At 41.7% G+C, this 23344-nt stretch overlaps 2 protein-coding genes across 3 annotated transcripts in view; one reads left to right on the top strand and one right to left on the bottom strand.

The window, feature by feature from the left end:
• Window positions 1–12745, bottom strand: part of pola1 (polymerase (DNA directed), alpha 1) — a 57252-nt gene extending 44507 nt beyond the window's left edge. Inside the window, exons 1-26 of one of the 2 annotated variants that reach the window (XM_078291405.1) lie at window positions 12603–12745; window positions 11920–12050; window positions 11250–11346; window positions 10860–10937; window positions 10606–10721; window positions 10243–10305; window positions 9691–9792; window positions 9330–9486; window positions 8923–9100; window positions 8290–8462; window positions 8046–8158; window positions 7335–7448; window positions 7143–7217; window positions 6884–7022; window positions 6162–6316; window positions 5707–5791; window positions 5046–5107; window positions 4560–4649; window positions 4068–4184; window positions 3713–3888; window positions 3181–3310; window positions 2739–2858; window positions 2502–2592; window positions 2267–2391; window positions 1677–1826; window positions 611–733 (exon numbers count right to left, since the gene is read on the bottom strand). In XM_078291405.1, coding sequence (XP_078147531.1) covers window positions 611–733; window positions 1677–1826; window positions 2267–2391; window positions 2502–2592; window positions 2739–2858; window positions 3181–3310; window positions 3713–3888; window positions 4068–4184; window positions 4560–4649; window positions 5046–5107; window positions 5707–5791; window positions 6162–6316; window positions 6884–7022; window positions 7143–7217; window positions 7335–7448; window positions 8046–8158; window positions 8290–8462; window positions 8923–9100; window positions 9330–9486; window positions 9691–9792; window positions 10243–10305; window positions 10606–10721; window positions 10860–10937; window positions 11250–11346; window positions 11920–12050; window positions 12603–12651 — 3009 coding nt within the window. In that variant the 5' untranslated portion in view covers window positions 12652–12745. The remainder of the gene's footprint in view (window positions 1–610; window positions 734–1676; window positions 1827–2266; window positions 2392–2501; window positions 2593–2738; window positions 2859–3180; window positions 3311–3712; window positions 3889–4067; window positions 4185–4559; window positions 4650–5045; window positions 5108–5706; window positions 5792–6161; window positions 6317–6883; window positions 7023–7142; window positions 7218–7334; window positions 7449–8045; window positions 8159–8289; window positions 8463–8922; window positions 9101–9329; window positions 9487–9690; window positions 9793–10242; window positions 10306–10605; window positions 10722–10859; window positions 10938–11249; window positions 11347–11919; window positions 12051–12602) is intronic. The other variant, XM_078291406.1, reaches the window with a different exon arrangement.
• A 6897-nt stretch (window positions 12746–19642) lies between these two features.
• pcyt1ba (phosphate cytidylyltransferase 1B, choline a) overlaps window positions 19643–23344 on the top strand; it is an 8877-nt gene continuing 5175 nt past the window's right edge. The window contains exon 1 of the mRNA XM_071923291.2: window positions 19643–19681. Within this exon, the coding sequence (XP_071779392.1) occupies window positions 19643–19681 (39 nt within the window). The remainder of the gene's footprint in view (window positions 19682–23344) is intronic.

The raw sequence follows: 23344 nt of genomic DNA, 5'->3' as shown, positions 1-23344 counted from the left end.
TCATGGGGATATCAATATCACAGTATTAAACAGGTCTCTTATTTTGACAAAAGAAACCCAAGAAAAAAAAAAAAACAGATTTACAAGGAGTGGGAGGGAGAGAACAGTGGGAGAGAGAGAGGAAGATGTAGAGAGAAAGGGAGATGAAGGGTGAGAGAGGAGAGAAAGCAAAACACAAGAGGGGAGGAAGAGAAAGTGAGAGGGGGGGGGGAGTTGAAGGAGAGGGAGCAGAATGGATGTGGAACTTTATGCAGCAGTGCCCTCTTGTGGATGAAAATGGAAGTGGTTAAGATATCTATGGTTCCTTTCTGTTGGCTCTCTCTCAAATAATTCTGAGGACGAACATAATCACCGGATTGTAGAACAACATCAGCATTTACTGTGTGTGGGGGGGGGGTGTGTCTTTGTAAGCCCTTCCTGACTGCACTTGTGTGTGACCAGGATAGTCCATATATGCGTATATATGATGGGGACAGCTTGTGTGAGTGTATATGTGTGTATGTTTGAGTTTGGCTCACCTCTCGTCCCTTGTGTTTGACTGGAGGTGTGTCTGTGTATTATGTGTCTGTGAGTGTTAATATGTGTATGTATATATGCATGTTTGGCTCACCTCTCTGCCCTTGTGTGTGACCAGGGCAGCCAGTGGTTTGGCGTAGAAGCGGCTGTAGCTGAATCCCAGGCAGCCGTACATGCTGTTAGCAGTCAGCTTCAAGGCCTTCTGACGGATGTCATACTGAGGCACACAGAGACTCCAATTAGGCCAAACAATCCACAGTGGACAAGTTTACATGCACACAATACTCACACTGAGGCAATGATTTCATTAAAGTGTTTACATGGCTTGAAGTAACATGATTTACCCCCAGTAACCCTGTGTTTATGTGGACTTATTTGATAGGTTAGCTGTTGTCACAAAAAATGGCCAATCAGTTTGTCAGATAGCACTGATGCACCTACTGAACACCTTGTTGCATTATTCTGTGTTAGCTGAGAGCAGAAGATGACATGATGTACTCATGCAGCACATGACTTGTGAGTGTTGCCATGTTGTCATTTGTGTAAACAAGCACGCCGCCAGTGCTTCTGAGTCAACTTCTTCTTTTGGACACTTTTAAAAACCTGAATGAGATGGAGCTATGGTGTTTGCATGGTCAAATGGCCTGAAGATTGAGCAGAATCTAGTTGTGTTAACAAAGTTATGCTTACACCGATTAGGACCTGACTCTGATTAAGAAAATCAGGCTAAGGCATTTGGTTGACAAATGCTGCAGTTGGAGCATTACTTTAACAAGTTTAAGATTAGATTATCAACAGTGTGCATTATTAACGTACCCAATGTTACACTGCATGTTGGTGCGTGATCAATGACACAAAACAAGAAAAGAGCAAGAAAACAATAATCTTCCATTAAAAATGAAAGGGAGTTGTACATCCAAAACACTTCATGAACACTTGAACACATGAACACTTATGAACACTTCAGTTGTACATCCACACGACTTTCTGTCGGTGTGTAGATGTGTACGAGTGCATGTATGTGTCTGTCTATGAGCATGCACATACTGTATATACTGCATGTGCATGTCTGTGTTCATAAGCATGTGTAAGGAAGTGTGAGCTATATGAGTGTGTATATTTGTGTGTAGTTATAGTCATGTATATGTGTGTGTATGTACCTGCATGTAGAGGTCTGGGTTGATGTCTTGTTGTTTCATCAGCTGTTTGACCTGTTTACGGCGTTCAACCAGCTTCCTGATCTCCTTGGGCAGGATTCCCATCTCCAGGTCGGCATCCGGAATCTCCGGAATCTCCTCTGATTCATCCTCCTGTTGCCGCGGAAACAAGAGTTGGAATTGCGTTGTAACTTTTTTTGGTCTTTAAGAGTAAAAGTCAGGTTGGAGAGCTGGATGAGAGACACTTCACTCCTCTATACCTTGGTACTAGGATAATTTCTACAAATCATGTCTGTTCTTTATTAAGCAGTATCTAATTAATAAAAGGAACTACAGGTTGTATTATTGTGAAAATTTTACTCTGAATATGAAGCTTCATATTGCTTTCACGTAACTCCCATGATCCTCTCCTTGTATAAACAGCCCCAGTTCACTGCATACAGATAATTACATCATCTCGAAAGGACTGGATGACAGTTAGGGTTGTAATAAACATTATTTGTTTGGTCACACCACTGGCTCAACAACTGACAACCATAGAGGAAGAGGCTTGTGTTTGTGCATACACAAACATATTCACCAACAACACACACCTCAGTCTTCTTGTGCGGGTTGTGAACCTCCCTCTGTACGGTGGTGAAGCAGATGTTGAACTCTTGGATGATTGAGGGATACAGGCTGTTGAAGTCAAGCAGCAGCACAAACTTGTCGTAGAAACCTGCAGAGACAGAGGGAGGGGGTTACAGATATATGAACACAGGCATATACAGAATAAAGACAAAGGGAAAAGAGGGTAAAAAGAGCATTTAAACTCAAACACACACTTACCAACTTTAGGATCCAGCACCAGACCTCCAGCATAGGCCGCCTTCTTTCTCCTCTTGCCTTTTCCTGCATCCACCTCTTCCTCTCCCTCAGCCTGGCACAGGAATGAAGAGAAACGGAGCAGAAAACATGTTACACGTTTGTACAGCAACAGACACTATTTTCCTATCAAAAAAACTATTATTCTAAAATTGTTGCTCAAGAACAAGTATGTAAAGGGAAAGGTGTGTGTGGCTGTACCACCTCCTGCTGAGCCTTTTTGAAGGAGGGTTTGTCAGGGACGATGTAGTTCTTGTCATGGAAGGCATGAAGCAACAGGAACTCATTCCTCTCAGAGCGGCCGCCCATCAGAGTACGAGACTGCAGACCAGAGGCAGGTAGCCATCAGGTGACGGAAGCAGATAATGAGCACATAATAAAGCAGATAATCAGTTAATAAAAAGGGAGAGAATCATAAACCAGAGCCTGCCTCCACCCAAAAAAATTAAAGTCCGACCTGACCCAATTTCTGTCCAAATTTCTGAACCAAGTCTGAGGGGTGATGGTATTTTTTGAGCCCTAATCAAACTAAACCCACATATTTTGCGAATAACTTTTACTTTTTAACTGCAGTTTTCAATATTTTTTCCTAGCTGTGGGGGTGCATTAAATGAATGTAAACGCGGATGTTAATGTGCATTACCATGACATTGCCGGAAATGTTGGTGATCTGCAGGGCCAGCGGCAGCACATTGAGCTCACACATGATCTGGAGGATCAGCTTGGCATCTGTCCATGTCAGCTCCAACAGGTACAGCAGGTGAGGAGAATCACTAACAAACACACACACACCAGGACAGACACATACTTTACATAGGTCCACACTGATGCATATGTACGCAAACACACACAAAAGATGTTTGATGGGAAGACATTTTGTCAAGTACCTCATTTAACAACAGCTACAGCAGATGAAGGAAGTTACCGGCAGACATATTTTAGTTAATATATCGTGCAAACACACATATGTATAAGGTGTGCCACCAAAAGAGATTTTGAGAAACCACTTAATGTTATGTGCGTAGAAAAATAAAATTCAGTAGTAATTATATGACGTTTTCCAGTAATCATACACCCTACAGTACTTTAGAGTGCATATATTTTTAGTATACATTTAATCATACCATATTAGTGAGGACTTCTGTAATTAATAAGTTAATCTCACAGACACACACCTGTAGAGATTCTTGATGTTCTCCTGTGGGAAAGTGACTCTCTCTGTCTTCAGCACCTGTGTAGTCAGTTCAGTCAGGTGGTAACTTTTACAGCGAATCAGCTCCTTGGCTGAGATCTCCACGTCGCACACCAGACGGCCGCAGGTGGCGCTCTTCTCTGCAAAGGCACCACGGCCCTGCAAGCATTCAGCCATGGGCACACACACACACAAACACATGCACAATAGTTTTAGCATAGTAAATTAAAATGTACGCAACACATGACTTCAAAAAATAAAGCATCTCAACCACAAGTTTTACCATTTACAAGCAAGCAAACAGTCATCTTGTACTCCTGTATTTTTGCTCTTCTTACCCCTAATTTGGGCATATTGGCCCTCCTGAGGCGTCCAATCTTAGACCAGTGGGGAACCTTGCAAACATTGATCCGCTGCAGGAGCACTTCCAGGTCAAAGCCAAAGATGTCATGACCCTACAGGATGTGAAAAGGGAGAACAGGTCAGCATATTGTTTGTATCCTGCATACATTTTGTACCTATATATTTGCCTCCATTCCTGTAGCTGATATTTTCAAGTATAGTGTATAAATTGTGTATAAAATGTTTCATGAGCCTAGGACAAACAACAACAATCAACAAAAATCAATCAGCTTTGTCTAAACTTGTGAACAGCTGATTCTGTGGAAACAAGCTTTCTGATAAGACAATGCATAACACAGCATCTTATACGTAACATTTTGTGGTGTTATTCATGATTCATGATGCTGTCTGAAGTCAGGTCCCTCTAAAGCACAATAAATCCTACATTCTTACACATATCCAGCTTGATCCCAACATCCTCTACTCACCACCAGCACATCAGGGTCGATCTTGTGCATCTTGGCCAGGAAGAAGCCGAGCAGAGTCCGCTCTGTAGCAGCTATCTCCACCTTCCCATTCTGACAGAGAGAGGCACATACAAGGCAACAGCATAACCATCATCTCAATGGTTTGGTCACATACATTCAGCAGCGGTGTCCTGGTGCTGCAAAGTATTCTACCAATTCCAATGGAATTTAATAATTTCACAAAATATGATACTTTATTGCCTTTTTGCACTGCTTTTCGTAAACTCTGCTTTTATGTAACACAAATAAAGTTTCTTCTCATTATATGCTGTGCATGGTCCTTTGCCATGTTGCCATCTTTCATTGGCAGTTTCCCGTCACCGATACTGCTGAAATCCTAGCTGAAACGTTAATCTCTCTGATAATATCAAGATAAATGTTTTCCTGTTTCCACAAAAATAAACCAAGAGAGCACTGAAACACACAGGTCCATATGTGGCCACTCACCTTCTTCCTCACAGCCTCTTTGAAGTCGTAGGGGAAGATGCAGTCGTTGGGTTTACTGACCACTGGAAGAGACGATAACATCATGGTCAGGGTTCCTTCATGTTTGTTATTTCATCCTTTTTCCAGACCGATATTTCTTGACTGAACTTGATGATTTTGGTTGGTGTTCAACACGCTGTGTGCTCATAGTGGCTGGACAATGACTGCTGACTAGGTCATATCATACTATGGCTGAAGGTTATTCTACACAACAATATGTCAAATGAACCTGAGGTCTGTAACATTATGTGTGTGTAGGGACTAATATTATTTTCCAATATATTTCCTTTCTTTCTGTGCAATTCCCAAACTTTTAAGACCTGGAAATTATTAAACTAATTTTCCATATGTTTTCAGGCTTTGCAGACCTGGACAGGGATCCTGCATATTAGACCACAGTGCTAAAACTGAGAGAACCTCCTATATCAATGTGTTTCCCACAGGTTTTCAGTTTATTTTGGCGCCAGCAGGGAGTTATTGACGACTTGTTACTGACGTTTCATTTAACGAGCCCAGTAACTTCTAATATTTTAACACTTAAGTCTCTCAATCTAGTATAAGCTAATGGCACTGTAACATTAGCACCTGTCTCCCCTTCCTTGAATGAAGCTTCATCACTCACCACAGAAATGGGTCTGGTAGGGAGGCTGAGGTGCAGCTTTATCCATATGGAATTGACAATGGACCAGTGCAGCCAGGGACACGATCTGCAGATAGAGGGAAAAACTAGTATCAAGTACTTGCTCACTTGATGTCTGATTGGGCAAACCCCAACTCAAATATAGGTATTATAAGTGCATGAAAGAATAAGGCTCAATAATAAGGCAATATCAATCTATCAGTATACCATCAATTTTTATTAGCCTTTTTTAAATCATAATTTGTTGTGTTGTTTATTGTGTCTCACGTGCTTGTTGCTACTGTGACAACTGAATTTCCCCTTGAGATAAATAAAGTAGCTATGTATCCATTTATGCATCTATAAAAGTCAGATCAAATTTAACAGTAAGCTTGGAAAATGAACATTGTCTTACAGTGTGTACATGTGTGTGTGCATTTGCTTGCCGGTGCTCTGACCTCGTTGTGGTGTGTCTTGGGGTTCTGGACAGTCTTGAGGCTGATGGACATGACAGTGACGGGTGGAGGCGACAGGTCTTTGACCACAGTGACCAGGTCACTCCTCAGGGCCAGAGCCTCCACCTTACACCAGCTGACTGGTTGGCTGTTCAGCTCTACAGCAGCAAGAGAAGGTATGTTAGGTCAGTCATTTTCCAGAGGTTTGGGCAGATCAAAATGAATCTTTAATATCGACAGCTTTGATGCAAGAGGCTCCAATATATATATATATATATTTTTTTTTATTCAAAAGGAAAGGTTGCTCAGGACAACAACATGAAAAAAACATATTCTTGTGCTGTGCAGAATTCCTGCCATGCAAATCAAACTGAACTAAAAAAAAGAAACTTTCATTATATTCAAACTTTGCAAATTCAAAGCCTTACCACCCTCCCAACTTACAATTTCCATTCAATGAAAACCAAAGTATTTAGAAGCAGCTGTAGTCATATGTATATCGCAAGAGAACAATAAATGCTGGTGACATAAAAGTCTCTACATCTCTACAATGCTGCGATAAAGAAAAAACAGTCTTCATCCAGGAATGCTGGAAAAACAGGTAACTAAATTTGGAAAAACAGCTGTCTGCTATGCCTAACTCAAAGAATTGCTAATTTAAAGAATGCGGTATCAGTTACTGAAACGTCAGTCAAAATTCTATACAAAAGCATCATCCTCCTTACGTGGCGTCTTGATGTCCAGCCAGCAGGGTCCTCTGATCTTCCTGCTGAGGAGGAAGTGCTCCAGACTGGAGGTGTTGGTTCCAAAAACGTGGGAAAAGGTCGCCCCCTTAAGGTCGGAGGGCAGCGCAGGGAACTCAGCCTGCAACACATTATTGAACAAACAGATGACAAATGTGTATTCGTCCCAGACAAACTATGGGTCTGGACCACCTCTAGCTGCTGTGTGTGTGTGTGTGTGTGTGTGTGTGTGTCTACTCACAGAATATCTGACTTCCAGGTACTCGCTTTGAGTAGGCACATCAGGAATTTCAAAGGCATAGTTCCTATCCACTTTCTGCAGAGAGAGGCACAAAAGACAAACATGTCATGTTTTCCACTTTCCAGAAAGTTACATGCATGTTATACAAATCACGTGTTCTTGATGAAATCCATCACTGGGGTTAGCACTGACCTTGGACTTGAACTTCATGATCTTGAACTTCTCAGAGAGCTCGTTGAACTCCTGGTAGACATCCATCATCCCCACCGGTGTGTCCGACACCTGCCCAGTCTTGGGGTTCACTTTCTGTTAATAAAAGAAAAACAACAACCCAATTAGCAAAAAAACTCACTGAAAAGTTATGATATAACAGTATGGACGGACATGAAGGAATTTTCATTTTGCTTTTTAAATCCAATAAATATAAAATTGCACATTGTAGCAATGTTAAGAATTTGTGATGGAAATGGATGACAACAAACCAGCTGGACTGAAAACCTCACCATGTGGCACCACTCCACATCACAGTGGTGTTAAGAGAAAACCAAATACTGTCAAATATCCTCATACCAACAAAAACAATTCACACAGCTCTAAAGGGACAAAGGGTTTTTAACGTCGTATTGGGCCTGCTCACAGTAGAAAGTCTGCCCTGGTCATAAAAATAAGCTTTCCCAATAATACTGTTCATCATCATACTGTACACCAGTCATCAGTGGAAGATTTGTTTTGATGTCCCCTCAAGTTTTCCCTACAATCTAACGTAGAAAAGGGAATAGATTTGATTGTTTCATAAAACATGGGGATGTCGTCTCCATCGTGTTTCCCCCTGCTTGCCATTCACCGACTGGCGAATTTTCCTATTGGAGTAATAGTCATGTGACAAAAGAGCAGGAAACTCACATGTTCGCGAGGTAGGAAGTACATGGTCCTCTCGATGTTCTTGACAGCCACGCAGCAGCTGACATACGCCTTGGCGGACTCGATCCTCACCTTCCCGAACAGGTACACCACACCTAGGCCACAGTTGTAAAGTTTTCAAATTTCAGCATCTGTTCTTTGACCGTGAATGGGGATCATAGGTTTGGGTGTTCTGCACTGTTATACGGGTAGTATCCTTTACGCTTTAGGTGGGAATATGCCTTACCTGGTTGGTTGTACGGCTCCTCGAAGGCATCCAGCCAATAGAAGCGGAAAACCTGCTCTCCGTCTGGCCCCTCCACCAATGGGAGTTGGCTGGAGTCGACCTGTACCTCTGCTGGAGCCTCGCTGACTCCGCCCTCCTCCTCTTGTCCCCATGAGCTTCCTATCCTGTTGGACCTGGGAGAGGACAGAGGGAGGAAGGGGCTAAAGCACACAATCTCATGCTACACAGTACACATTTTTTTCTTTCATCTCTTTAATGGGCAGAGAAAGGGAGAGGTTACGCAGAAATCAGGCTTCAAAAAGAGGTTTGTTTGGGCAAAAAGACTGCCTGCTACTTGTATTCGTATGTCGTACAAACTTTCTGTAGCCGTTTTGTTCACCTTCCTCCTGGCAAACATGATGCTAATACTGGAGTCATGCTGGATGCAGATTCATGCTGGGAGGTATGAATCTACCTTTACTGGACATTATTCATTTGATGCATTAATACATTCATCACAGCCTCTGCTAATTCTATGTGTAGCATTCTCAGATTATGCCAGTTAAGTCTCATCCCTGTACCCACTACTACTAAAACAATATTTCCTAAGAAATAAAAAGAAGTGGGAAACACTAAAGCAGATGAATGACTCACATGAGGACGGGGTCCTGAGGCTCTGCCTTAGGCTCCACTTTAACTGTGGCTACTGCTGCTGCTTTAGGTTCAGGCTCAGCCTCATCTTTAACTGGAGGCCTCTCCTCCTCTTCCTCCTCAAGTCCAACCTCCATTGGCTCATCAAAGTCCACTCCATCAAATGCCAGGGCTTCATTCACTGAACAACACATTCAGAGTCAGTCACTACAAGTGTGTGTATTTGTGGTGTTAGAAAGGAACAAATTAATGAACGATAAACAGAAATAAAGTGAGAGAAAGTGAGAGTATATTTCTGTATGGATGGGAGGCAGAAAGAGACAAAACAGAGAGAAAATGAAAGTGAAAGCGAGAGAGAGAATAACTGCCCAAAGCCGGCAGTTTCAGAGTTGGTCATCTGTCTTTCTTACCCTCCTCTTCGTCCAGCTCTTCCACTTTCACTCTCTTCCTCTCCACTGGAGGGGCAGCTGAGGAGGGAGGAGGGCGGGCTGATGGCCGGGGGGTCAGGTCTGAAGGGGGCGGCCGGATCACTTTGCCCTTTAACCCCACAGCTGAGGGAAACTCCTGCTATCAAAGAAGTGACATATGTTACAATTATTTGGTTCTCATTTTTCAAATTGCCCAGTGATTTAGTGTGCAGATCTACCAAAGAGTTCCCGACCTATGTTCTGAGTCAATGATTTTAGTCATTACAGTGGTTATTTATATTCAAATGTTTGCAGCTAGTTTGGCTTCTTAACATAGTAATGTAATTCTGATGGGTTGCAATACCTTTGGCATCTGAGGTTTGATGGAGAACGGGTTCATGGGAGATCCAAGGGACTTCTTTTTCTTCAGAGTGACGACTGGTGGAGGGGTCAGAAGAGACGGTTTCTAGGAGGGCAGAGAGAAAGATTTCAGAAGAAAATATCATAATACAGCAAATCAGGTATGGGCAGTGACAGGTGGAGTGGCTGACTAGAAAGAAAGAGGAGGAGACAAAAGTGTCACAAGTGTCTAAATGTAAATGATTAGCAGGAACCATTTGGTCATTTGTGAGGAACAGCTAACTCAATGCTGCTACCATTATGTCTCTGCAGCGACAGTCAAATATGATAGTTTACCTAGCATTAAAGTTTATTTATGTTGAGAGATTCAGTACAAACAATCTAAAAATAGGTGATTTACAGGGATGGAAATCTATGAACAGGGCACAAGTGCGTAACTGTCTAGTGTGTTTTTCCACCCAGCCCCACCTCTATACAACACATGTTGTAACCCCAACTCTGACTGGCCATGATGACATTGTCTCATCCTGCATTTTCTAGATCATACGGGACCAACCTCAGAGTGCAGGTCCTGTAAGATGTCTCCTAATAGGTCGTCTGTGGACAGGTCCACATCTTTCTGCAAGAGACAGAAGAGAGACAGATGCATGGTCAACAAGTGAATTAAAAAAGGAGCAGGAGCAAGAGTAAGGTCTAAGGTCTAAATTTATAGGTCTAAATACTGACTTCTGCTCGCATGCAAAACTTCCCTAAGTTTGTGCTTTCCTACTCATTTCAAATACGTCAACAAGAACACATGGTAAATATGTGATGAGGATGATAAGGAGGAAACAGACTAACATGAATAACATGCTGACATGTCTCAGTGAGTGATACAAGCAAACACACTAGCAAGTCAAAGATGCCAACAAGCACACACCTCAGCAGGTTTCTTAACATTGCTGTTCATGAAGAGGGTCTTGATGCTGTTGGGCTTGGCTACAGCAGTTTTCTTCACATTTTTCTTAGAGGCTGCTCCTTTGGCGCCCGCTTTTCCTGCAATCACACATAAAATATACTCATACAGCAGCTAACATCTGTGAGAAACAAGTGATCACACACTCAACTAAGAACACAAGTGTACACATTCAAAATGCACATATGCCGTTGTCTAAATGTACTAGTGGTGTTTACCTTTGTCTTTTTCTACTACATCATCATCCAAATCATCGTCAAAGATTTCTCTTCCATCTTCCACATAACCGACTCCATCTGAGAGAAGAGAAGAAAAGAGAAAGTCACAACACTATCAATTCTACAGATAAGCATCTCTAGTTAAGAAGACCTGTGAAGTTATAGATCTCAGCCTGAATTTAAGAGTTTTCTCAAAGCAGGAGTACCGATTTGGACTTCTCATCACCAAAACACACACATACACATTCCTGCAGTGGATACAGGAGCAGACATTTCAAACCAGGTTGGGGAATTAAGAGACGACTAATCATTTTGTCTAGCCACCTTCACAGGTCAATGGTTATTTTTCAGCTACTTAAATTGGCTTCCCACCCTATATACAAGACTCACCGTCGTCAATAATCCAGTCATCATCTTGTCTCTCTTGTACCATCTTCGAATACTGGTCTTCATCCACCTCCTCATACACACTGCTAACCTCCTTCACCTGGAAAATATGCACAAGCGCACACATTGATTGACGATCACTAATGAAACATTCTCTCTTGGAGAACAACACATCAAACTCTGCTGTGAAATACCCCATTGTCCTTCTTATCAGCAAATGAACATGCAGTATCTCTCAGAACATGACTTAATACCTTTTCCAAATCATTAATCCACTGGTAAATTCAGCATAAATATGATTCAACCATCAGCATTTACTACAGTGGAATCTGTAATTTGTATAACTTTAATAGAGGATCCAAACCATATAACTGCTTTGTAGGGTATTACAGCAATCTTCCTCCAACAAAACACACCATAAGGGTGGTAGTGAGTAGTGTGAATCAATAACAATTTATTGAAAGAAGTGCTGCTTGACAGATCAGTGGGCCGAGTCAGTATGCTGAATTTGCTAGTGGACCCTAACACGTAAGGTCATGTTCAGAGAGGTATGTGTGTGTGCACCAAATTAAGTAAGGAAACATTAAATTGCCACATGTTGGTTACAAAATATACAAATACAAACAGACTGTGGGATATCCATAATTGCAATAACACACACTGACTCTCTCACCTCATATTTGATCTTCTCGCCCATCTTTGCTCTCCTGAGCTGCTCCAGTGCAGACTTCCTCCCCACCTTCTCCCTCTTCTCCCGTCTGGAGCGGGACACAGCCAGACCACAGGCGTCACCTGGGGCATCACCTGAGGAGAGGAAGAGGGCGGCACGTCACACATCACAGGATGACGCAGCAGCAGGTGCGGACATGACAGTTTGGCTGACAGACTTTTTCAAGCAAACATTAGCCACTGTTTCTTATGCTCGAGATTCTGCTCATAGAACATTAATGGATCTAAAAGATAGTTTTTAACTATATCATGGTAAGCGTTTCAGCTACGGCTTTATTTCATGTGTGTACAGTGCACGAGACCTAGAAAGTTGGAATGTTCAACATAACTGACACTCAACACGAAGCCCAAAACAGAAAAAGACAGTTGGATATTTGACAGCTACTGACAGCTATAGCTACAGACTACAGTTAACGTTCAGCCTATTCTTCTCTCTCGAAGCTTACAGTAAACTAATTTAGCCAACTGTTTGCTAGCTAAAACTTACACAACAAGCCTTACGCTACGGCTAGAGCTTGTTCCCTATCATATTGTAGTATGACAGAGTAAGCTAATGCATTAGCTAATAAGTCCTTAGCTTTCCCTGTGCAAGAAGGCTAGCTAGCAAGCCGGGCAACAGCAACTCACCGCCGTCCGGATTGTCCATGTCTTTATCTGAGTTTGATACCGGAGCCATAACTTTAACTTTTCCTTTATCGTTAGTTTATTGTCAAGATTCAACCCGGTCTCCTGAAAGCGGCAGATCAACACAACAACAGACCATTCCGCGCCAAATCTCCTTCCCGGGGAAAGTCATATGCAGGAAGTGACATCACGGTACGGTCAGCCAATGAGTTTCTTGGTAAATCCGAGACGCTATTTCCTTTCTTTCCGCATGATGGCAGTGTTGTGTAATGTCAGAATTTATTTTACTACTAGAACCATACCATAAACCCCATACTATAAATATTATTGCTGTGTATTTGGCTGTGTTGTCAGTGTGATATATTTATCATAACAAGAAATAGCACTAGACAAGCAGCAAAAACTCCTGTTCACATACTCACACGCACACTCACGCACCTTAAGGCTTACACAAATCATGACTATTATATCCCTAACAAAAATTATCATAATGTTCCTATAATATTCCTTTAGGGACTTGTAGTGTGTCTGTGGTACCAAATAGTGACTTTATAGTGACTTTATCGTATGCCTATCATATCTCCCAAGGTATCACAATAATATCCCTATGGATTTGCTGTGATATTTGTATAGTATACTTCTAAAATGTATTATAGGATTACTATAGTTCTTTTTCATACGGGTATTCTGGTTTCGCCGCATCCCTGCCAGGCCCAGAAGTGAGTAGCGCAGATTTCTCAAAGTGTGCCTGCTCGTCTGCATTCAGGGATGCACTGGAAGTGTTTCAGGATAAGTGCTGCCTGCTTATCCTAATGAAGCTTGTTTCCATAGCGACCTGGCGGGACTTTTGAGTGTACACAAAAGATTCCTGTCCCAGATTGGAGGATGAAAGCGCGCTGGGGCGAGCTGTCTCATAGGGGCCACAGAGACACTACAGTGCGTCCAACAAGGGGAACACAAAGGCTGTTTTGTCCTCCATCCCCGCAGCCTAGTTTTTTTTATTCAATTTTTATTGTTAATATTGTATACAATATTACAAGGTACATCGCCGCATAAAGTTATTATTAGGACAGTCATACAACACTACAAGTAAAAAAAAAGAAAAAAGAAAAAAAAAAGTTGGCTTTTTATACCCTAACAATAATCCTTTGATCTTTCTCCTATATGGATTTACAGTGTAGCTGATCAATAGTGAGTTTACAGCGACCTTATCATACTTTGTGGTATTTTTAACCCCTATGGTATCACTATAATAGTTTAATTAGTTAGGCTTAGTAATTGTTTCAGTTTATCTTACCTTACCTTACCTATTATTATTTTTATTACAATACAAGTTTGTTTGTTTTTGAAAGTAGACAAGTTCTTATTTCTTATTTTATTTGTTTCAATTTTCAAGATTGCAACATGTTGCACATCACATTATAAAGGCCTAGTCTAGAATAATACAACATGGGTTTATGAATGGTAGCCTAATAGCCAACAACATGATGTACTGCCTGTGAGGTCTGTGTATGCTTGTTGAGGCCCGCTGTTGTCGCAGCTCATCACTGGTGAACAGCTGATCTGTCCCTGTCTTACTGGGACAGACCGGGCAGACGGGCTCTCGTCGCTCTGCTGCACTTGCACGCTGTGCTGGACCAGGACCACAGACAGAAAGCACCGCCTCCTGTCTTGGACTGAATAGCAAACTGACCGCCAGACAGGCAAGCAAGTGACGGACAAATAACTATATTCACACTGTACATTGTTTGGACGGACACCATGGTGAAACAACGACGCACCAGAGCGCACTCCGGTTATACAGCTGCTGCGCCTCACTGCTGCAGAAGAGGACCGTTCGAGGTAAGCCAGCACCGTCTTCACTCAAAACTAACTTTGACTTTTCATAACATTCTGTAGCTATATTTTAGTCCAGTCGCTTGCATTAGTCTAGGTCTAGTCTCAAATAACTGGCATGCCATGACGGCCTGTTGACTCAAAGTTGCTCAAAACTTTCTAGATGTTTCATGCCAAAGTCTGGTGCTCCAGTATGGTGGGAATTAGCAAAGACATTCTTCTTTCTGTAATGCCTCTGTTATATGCAACTATTCTAACACATCATTTATCTGCTCTAAATATACAGAAATAGCAATTCAGTTTTATATATATATATATATATATATATATATATATATATATATATATATGTATATAGGACATTATAGGAAGTGTTACATCTAGAAACACTGTAAACAAGCAGCCATATTTTGACAGAGAAGTTACGGTAGCCTACTTGATGACCCCCATTCACCTAGATTGTGATAACATATTTGCAATTTGTCACTTTTTATGGTTACCACTAGGGGACTTTTAAGTGTAGCCTAGCCCTAAATCAGAATTTTGTGCTACTAACTGTTTTGTAGCCTAGTCAGTGTCATTGTATAATAGTTTCCATCCGTTTAGAATGCCAAAGCCTTATAGGAGTAAATTAACCATATAACAGGCCCGCTGACTATTCTTACAAAAACATCTATATAGACTATTTCATGCAGGGTTAAGGGAACAGGCACTAACTGTAAATCTAGTCGCAGACATACAGTGATGCTCAGTGCTGTTTCTCACTGATGGTGCTATGTGCAGCTCAACCAATCCTGACCGTTTATACAAATGAGACTGCTGTAGCTGTTCTCTGATTGGTCCCTTCTTGGATCTCTCTCCTCTTTCCCGTCGCCATGGCGAGAGGTGCATCGCTGCTGGCAATGGCTGCTGGTGTGGGAGCAAGCAAAGATCGTATATTTAAAGGGATGAATTACTCAACAAATAAAAAAAATTGACCGGTTCGCCTCGTAAAAAGTCTATTAGAATAGCAAATGCAGCATGTAAAACCTTTCATGATTTGGGTATAGAGACTTTTCAGGTGTTGTAACTATGAGACAGTTGAGCAATATTGCAGGGTTAAAGCAAAGAACTTCACAAATTCAGGTAGCATTCAACAGTTTTCTTTATTATGTTTATTTTCTTCTGTTTTGAGATCAAACATCTTAAAATATTTTTAACAAACATTTGATAGGACCTTACAGAACAAATAATACTATTTAACAATAATGAGCATGAATTGGACCATAAATCCATTATGGGGGGGAAAAAAAGCCTCAGGGAATCAAAGTGGGCCACTATAGCGGTGAAATACTGGTATCATTGGGAATGTGTGGGGAAAGCCTCAGAACCTTTTTGTTTAGGAGGGCCTTTTTATTATCATTATTATTATTATTATTATTATAAATGTGGGTTGTAGGCCTACACATTGACAGTATAAAGCAACTACTATTTGGTATTTGCTCCCCTAATTTTCAAACTTCCATTCCCTAATTGATCTATGGAATTCAATATATTATATTTATTTTGTATATATATTTAATTAGTGCAGCAGTTCCCTTCAGAAGCCCCTCTGGTCTGATGGGATGTGTGCTGAGGTCAGAGGTCAGAATCTGATTTTAACAATGGACACCAGAACTGAACTCGGATGCAGACAGCAGAGTGTAACTGTGGGTCAGTCTTCACTCTACCATCCTGAAAGAAACAGCAATTTTCTGTTGTCATAGTCAAACTGTTACTACTTCATTTATTAAAACAAACAAACAACAATTATGGAGGGGCATTTCATCCAGGTAAGACAAATCTTCTTTTTTAAATAGATCTATTAGCCAGTAACTTTCTTGCCAGCCACACAGGATGTGCAAGTTATTTTTGTTTGTTGCGGCACTTGTTACTTTACTTTCAGGATAATTTGTTTCAACTATAGTCTATATGCAAAAAGATGAAGCTAAATGGGTCACACTTCATTTGGAAAGTCCATTGCTGATACTCAAGGGTTAGGGTTGCACAGTCTGTAAAGATGCAGCAAGTAGGCAAGTTACCCGAAGTATCAACATGGACTATCAAAATAAAGTTTTACCGCTAACTGTTTTATAACTTTAACTCTATGTTTTTTGCTAACATGCTGACTTAGTTTTTCTCATTTCTTTCAGCATGGATGGATCTAGTCACTCAACTCAATGCCCTCAAAGAAATCCCTCCTAGATTTGGACAAAGAAGTACTTGGTGAAAAGGACTTCGCTGCTCACACATCAGACTATTCTAGATTTGAGGTTGACTGCTCTTCAGCCCGTGAGCCTGATGTTTAGGAGCCAGTAGTCAGAGTGGATTCTGACTTCATGCAGTCCTTCCTGGACTTGCAAAAGGAGGAAGAGGGCCAAGACCACGCGGTCCTCAAGGAAGACATAATCGACTTTTGTGTGAGCATTGATTCAACTGATGAAAGTGCCACAAGTGTCCTGCATAAAGATATAGAATGTGATGCCAAAACAAATGTCACTACTGTGCTCTATGCTGGGCCTGACAGCAGTATCACCGCACAGGAGGATCATGCTGTGACCAGTCCGATCCAGGAGGCCAAGGCTACCACCAGCCTGATTGAAGAGGTCAAGGCCCCAGTGTCATGAAGTCTTGCTCATGTGTGTAAGACTGTTGACCTCAAGGCTCCTATTACTCTGCACCATGAAGCCAGGGATCTCCAGGCTGTGTCTGGTCTGACCCAGCAGATCCAGCATCCAGTCATCCAGGAGGTCAAAGCTGTAGACAAAGTCCTCACCGGTCTACACCAGGACACCAACGCACCAAACTCAAACACGTTGCTGCCTGAGAGCAAGGATCAAAAACTGGCTTCAAAGTCTGGATTCTTCTCGGCTCTGTTGGCCCTTCCACATATTCAGGCAAAATGTAATTTGCACTTGAATCTTTATGCTAATTAAACTAGTTAAACTAGTTAACAGTTAAACTAAAGACATATGAATAGTAGATTTCTAAAAAGTATGCAAACATGCAAAACATAAGTAAATCATATACATAGAATGGTAGAACAGTATCTCAGTATCATTCAGTATCTCTAATAAATAGAGGATTCTGTCTGTGAAAATGTTATCCTATTGTGAACCAATGACATATGGGATGTATTATTATTTTAAAAGTACCATAATATGTTTTAAGGCTTTCTTGTTTTTTTTAGGCTGATCCATTGGCTCCAAAAGCAGAGGCTTCAACTGCAGACCTGCCAAATGTTGGAGCCGAACAAAGTCACCTGCAAGACGATGTGTCATGCTCGCTCACCACAGAAGACAGAAATGCCTTTCCATCAGCAGCCCACATCTGATTCCCAGTCATCTTCAGTTTAAAAATCCACATTGTAAACAATAACTTTTTTCCCCAGTGAATAAATTCATTAGCATCCAACTGATAGTGCCTGCACATTTCTTTAATACATTCATCCAGTATATCAGTGAGCAGAAACACTAAGATTCAAGTTAGACCTCAACATGACGAACATTCAAACTTCATAATGTACAGCCTACCTTGTGAGAGAATTTGAAGTAATGTAGCCTTAGCCTTATTTCCAAGAAAGAGCAGGTAAAGAGCAGGTAAAATAAGTTTTGAACAAACTCATGAATCCTCTCAGCCCATTTGATAATAGAAGATGTTTCAACTTGCTTGGTTAAATATGAGCTCCAAGTAAATAGAGAATGGTGGTCCAAAGGGCAACGTTCATTACATTTTGTTTTAAATTTCACCTTACTGCAAAGGGAGTCCCAGTCGACTTGTCATCTCTTCAGGACCTTGGACAGTGCCAACAAAACATTGTAGTGCCAGGGATACAGCTGTTTTTCTGTTGCTCACTCGTTCAGAGCGGTGTAAATTTCCAGGGAGAACAGGGAAAAAGAGAGGGAGGGAGGGAGAGAGAGAGAGAGGTGGAGTGGAGAAAGTACAGCTCATGTCGGTCAGTGCTGGAAAGATTCAAGCAAGCTGAAAGAGTTTTTGTGGCTATGTTGATAAGGTAATTTGAGTCAAAAAGGGAAATTTAATTTTCTTGTACTTTGAGGGACAATTACTTGGCAATGTTTACTTGGATCATGAGAGTTTTCATGGGATACAGAAACACCAACTTAGATGCCAGGCCTACATCAGGAAGATGATCATGTTATTATGCAGGATAGGATTCCCATTATTTATATAGTTGATGTGGCGAAGATGGTGAGACAAAGTGTCTTCACTGTGAAGAGAACCATGATATGGGATCAAAGCGATGTCTACAAAGTATTAGAGAGAGAGGTAGCTGAGGTAAAAACGAAGAGAACGAGGGTCTCAATGCTGGAGCCACAAGAAGAATTCAGTTATTTCTTGGAAATCAGCAAACCAGAGCATACACTTTTGAAGTGCACAAGAGCAGAGGCTAACATCTGGGAACTGATCATTTCCCCACTGATACATCTGATTTTGTATTTTAGATAATGTGAGCTTGTTAGCTATCGAACACTTTTGGAGTAGAGTCTAGGGCTAAAGACAAGACCGTTTCTAAATTTGGAAACAAATCAACCATATCACACTATTCACTTTTACTCATAACATTTTCATAACATTATTGACCTTCACCCACACCACAACAATCTTTTTCAGATGTCTTGTGATTTTTATTTCCCAGTTGTTATATATTTAGCCATTATTTGTGTACAGCCAATTCTCCAGTCGACCTCCATGATGGTGCCAGGCGTGGTTGCTAGGAGATTTGTGATGCAACTGCAAAGCCTCTATACACTATTGTGTTATGTCAAACGGCAATAGAGATAAGCAAAACAGACTTATTACTTAACACATACAGCTTGGGTGTGATATGGTTCAAATAAACCCTAGATGTTTTTAATGGAAGATACCTACAACTTTTCCGTTAATGCATTGAGAGCAGACTCCGTGACGTTTGTGGTGCCCAGAAATAGGGGCAGAGTGAGAGCTCTTCACTTCCTCCTCCTCCTCCTCTCTGGAGCAAGGGATCAGTCTGCTAAAGGGAGGAGGAGGAGGAGGAGGAGGAGGAGAGGACAGACAGAGAGGCACAGCGGAGAGTGGGCGGGGGTACAGAGGGAGGAGAAAGAGACAGAGTGAGGAGAGAGGCATCGTCTCACTGATGCTGAGTCACATACAGGGGGACCACAGCCGTTTCCCATGAGTCTTTGGGAATAATGGAGGAGCTTGAACACACCTGCCCCCATCCGCGGACGGTAGGGTATTTGTGTGTGTTTGTGTGTGCCTTTGCATAGGCCTACATGTCTCACAGTGTGCATATGTGTGTGTGTGTGTGTGTGTGTGTGTGTCTGTGTCTGTGTGTATTGGAGAGAGAGAGAGAGAGAGGAAGACAAAGGGGCTTGCTTGCTCTGCTGTTACGAAACAGATCCCCTGTACCATGTGCCTATGTGAGATACTCAGAATGCTGAGTGGACAGTGTGTGTGTGTGTGTGTTTGTGTGTATGTGTATGTGTGTGTGTGTGTGTGCACAAAGGGTATTGGAAGGAGGACAGTTTGAGAAGGCTTGGAGGAATTGGCATTGACTGTGTGTGTGTGTGTGTGCGTGTGTATGTATGTGTATGTGTGTGTATGCGTGTGTGTGTTCGCTCCCATGTTCGAGGGGGGTCACACAGTGGACACTGACGAAAGGGCATGAATGTCCCGCTGAAGCGACAGTGTCACCGGCCTGCAGCTCTTCTACAATTGAAACATGTCTAGCACAAAAAAGAAAGAAGAGGAGAATTTTAGAGACAAAAAGAGAGCAAGTAAAAGACTGTGTGGATCATTTGGATCATTTCAAAATAATTGGAATAAAGTTATGGAATGCATTTAAAAAAAACCCACAAGTTTTATATTTATGAGCTATCTGGCTAACTGCAATCTTGTTTGCTGGATTGTTAAAGAAAAAAAAGTGTTAAAGAATTATACAAGAGAGGACAGGTGCTATAGTGTTATGAGAGAGCTGCAGTACAGCCTTTAAATGAGAAAACAGGTTCTGAGAGTGTGTGGCCTGTCAGACTGTACAGCTCATTTGTTTGCATATATCTCTAAAAACAGGATTTCAGTTATCCAGGAAAATGTGGAAAAAGGTTTGGCTGTGTTGGCTCCAGTGTTGAGGTCGTTTTTATTGGAAAACAGTAATATATTACACATTACTCAAACAATTGTGCTTCTTGCGTTCATTGGGCCAATAAATATTGTCGACCTAAGCCCATTTTACCAGCAGAAGATTTTCTTTAGCCCATTAACTACATTGCAGGTATACTTTACATTACTCACCATTTTCCAAAGCATACCATACATTTTCATATGTTTGAATGTGTTTTTCCTAGGCAGCCATTTGTTTCCATTCATTTCCTTACGGTATGAAAATCGACTTGCAAAGACTTGCTTTAGAAAGGTAATCCATCAGTGAAGATCCTGCCCCAGGTTCATTTTTGTCAGTTAGGCCAACTTTGCATGATAATTTAGTTGAATGCACTCAATGATTTGAAAAGGCTGTAGGACTTCTGGTGCGTTCACTTGTTGGCGGGAAGCTCCCATGTGTGTGTGTGTGTGTGAGAGAGAGAGAGAATGAGAGAGAGAGAGAACATGAATGTGCAGATGAATATACAAATTTTACCCGTGTGCTCTTATTAATATTTTGATTTTAGTATCTTGTGAGCCGATGCTTTCTAAAGAGGTAGACATAAGGACAAATTTGTTCATTGAGTCGGCCTATAGTCTATGTTATCAGATTATTTGCCAGCATAGGGGGGCCCCAAGAATGTTCTTTGCCTAGGGCCCCCAAAACTCAAGATTCACCACTGCCAGGACAGAGAGAAGGGGTGATGCCAGCCTCCTGTATTTGGATATTCTCTCCATCTATCTCATATCCTCTCTCTACTCCTGGAGAGAGATTCTTCCCGCCTCTCATGTTCCTGTCTCCCCCAAACTGTCGATCCTTGCCCCTCCTGTAGGTTGTTCCTCTCCTCCCTGCTCCTCCTGTCCTCTCTGTCCTTCCGAGCCGCCACCCCGTCTTTGCTGCTGTTGTTTATTCAGTTCCTATGTTCCTAGTGTTCCTCTTTTATTCTGCTTAATCCTTCTTACGCCAGATGTTCCTTGCTTGTGCCAGAGCGGGCTTTACTGAGCACGCTCACTCTGGCCGTCCTGATAGGCTGCCGGCTCCTGGCCTGTCCGTCTAAGCCAGTCTAAGCTTTGCCATCTGCTCTTCACTGACTGTCTGTCAGCTACCCCCTCTGTTCTCACCTTGCCCAGGGAATCATGGGTGATGATGTTACCTCAGCACGTCCCGCTGGCTGCTCTCTATTCTGCCCATACTGTACCATATCAGCACTCTGAGGGTTCCCACTGGATTTTGATATTTCTGTGCTGAAAATGGGCATTATTTCACAGTTGGACAGTGCATGAGACCTTGAAAGTTGAAATGTTTAACATGACTGGCACTGAAATGTTTAGTCAAGTAATCTAATCCATAAAAACAGAGGGGACATGACTGGAAATAAGGGGAAGGTAGACACCATAAGGAGACTTCCCATTAACGCCAATGTTAAAGTTCACATCTTCATGTCTTATGACTTTTCATGTATTCCGACAATACATACAACATCTTTGTCTTGGCTGCTGTCACATATTTTGCTCTTATTTTTGAGAGACAGTTGCACAATCATTAAAACACACCTGTCTTAAACCACTAAAATGCTAACCCGCTAACTACGGCTAACCAAAGCAAGTTGCATATTATATTATTATATTGACGTAAGCGTATTCTCCTGTTGGGAAACATTTTTTGAAAAGCTTTGTGTATTTGTGGTGCTGAAAGGTGCAAAGGGCAAAAGATCTGTCACAACCTCACAGCTCCTCCAAGGTGTATAAACCAAAAGAATGAAATAATTCAGCTACTCACAGAGGAAAACTGACATGTTAAAAACAAATGCATTCATTACAGGATTGTATGCATAATGAATAAATATATTCCATTCCATATTGAAGTTTGTCAATAATTCTCCAAGACTCTCAGAGTACTGGATGATTACATTAGCTTGTTAGCTATAGTTTTGGCATTTTGATGTTAAAACTACTCAGCATAATTCCTGGCCTGTTAGCATTTTGTGACCTTGAATCAAGACACTTGTTTATGGCTGTGCAGTAGTCTGACAAAAGAAACAGAGAGATATGTTGCTGACAACACTTGTATTATGTTGTGCAGTACGTTTCACTGAAACTCAAAATAAGTGATGACATAGACTGAGTTGGCGGTGACACTTTTTATGTTGCGTTCCATTCAAAGTCAGAAATTTTCCCCACTGGTAGCTTGTAATACAGCGTCCCTGCATTCTAATGCTGCAGCTCCGAAAAATCCCTCTCCTTCCCTTCAGCTCCAGGCTGGCACTCCCCTCCCTTTCTGTCAGGGGCAACAAATCACCTGTCTGAGTCTCATTCTCCAGACCAGTACTTATTTCCATAACAGCATTACTGAACAGTCTATGGCAGCCATTTGTAGTATGTATACCAGCTAAACTGCCGCTGATTTGAGATTTGAGTGTGAAGGCCACCTCTCTCCCTCTGAGTTCTTTGGTTTGGCCCTATCTGTTCTCATGGGACAGGAGTTATCCCCTCTGGTCATGCCAGACTGGTTTTGATGCTATTTTTACTTCTATAGGATACCTCAGTTGTCTGTCTTGTCCATAGAGACTGAATCTGTTTCCATTTTTTTTTCCATCCTCCTCTCACACTCCCCCAGCTCTCTGCACTGCTGTGCTTCTCTTGTATTGGTGTGAATGAGATTGAGTGAATGTTCCCAGTAGTCAACAGATGGCACATAAATGTGTTTTTTTTTCAGGCAGGCTCACACTACAAGACTTTAACCAGATGTAGCC

This window comes from Centroberyx gerrardi, chromosome 22 (assembly GCF_048128805.1).
Source record: "Centroberyx gerrardi isolate f3 chromosome 22, fCenGer3.hap1.cur.20231027, whole genome shotgun sequence".
Taxonomy (NCBI): domain Eukaryota; kingdom Metazoa; phylum Chordata; class Actinopteri; order Beryciformes; family Berycidae; genus Centroberyx; species Centroberyx gerrardi.
Note: the sequence above shows the minus strand (reverse complement) of the source record. Positions and strands in the feature narration are given on the sequence as shown.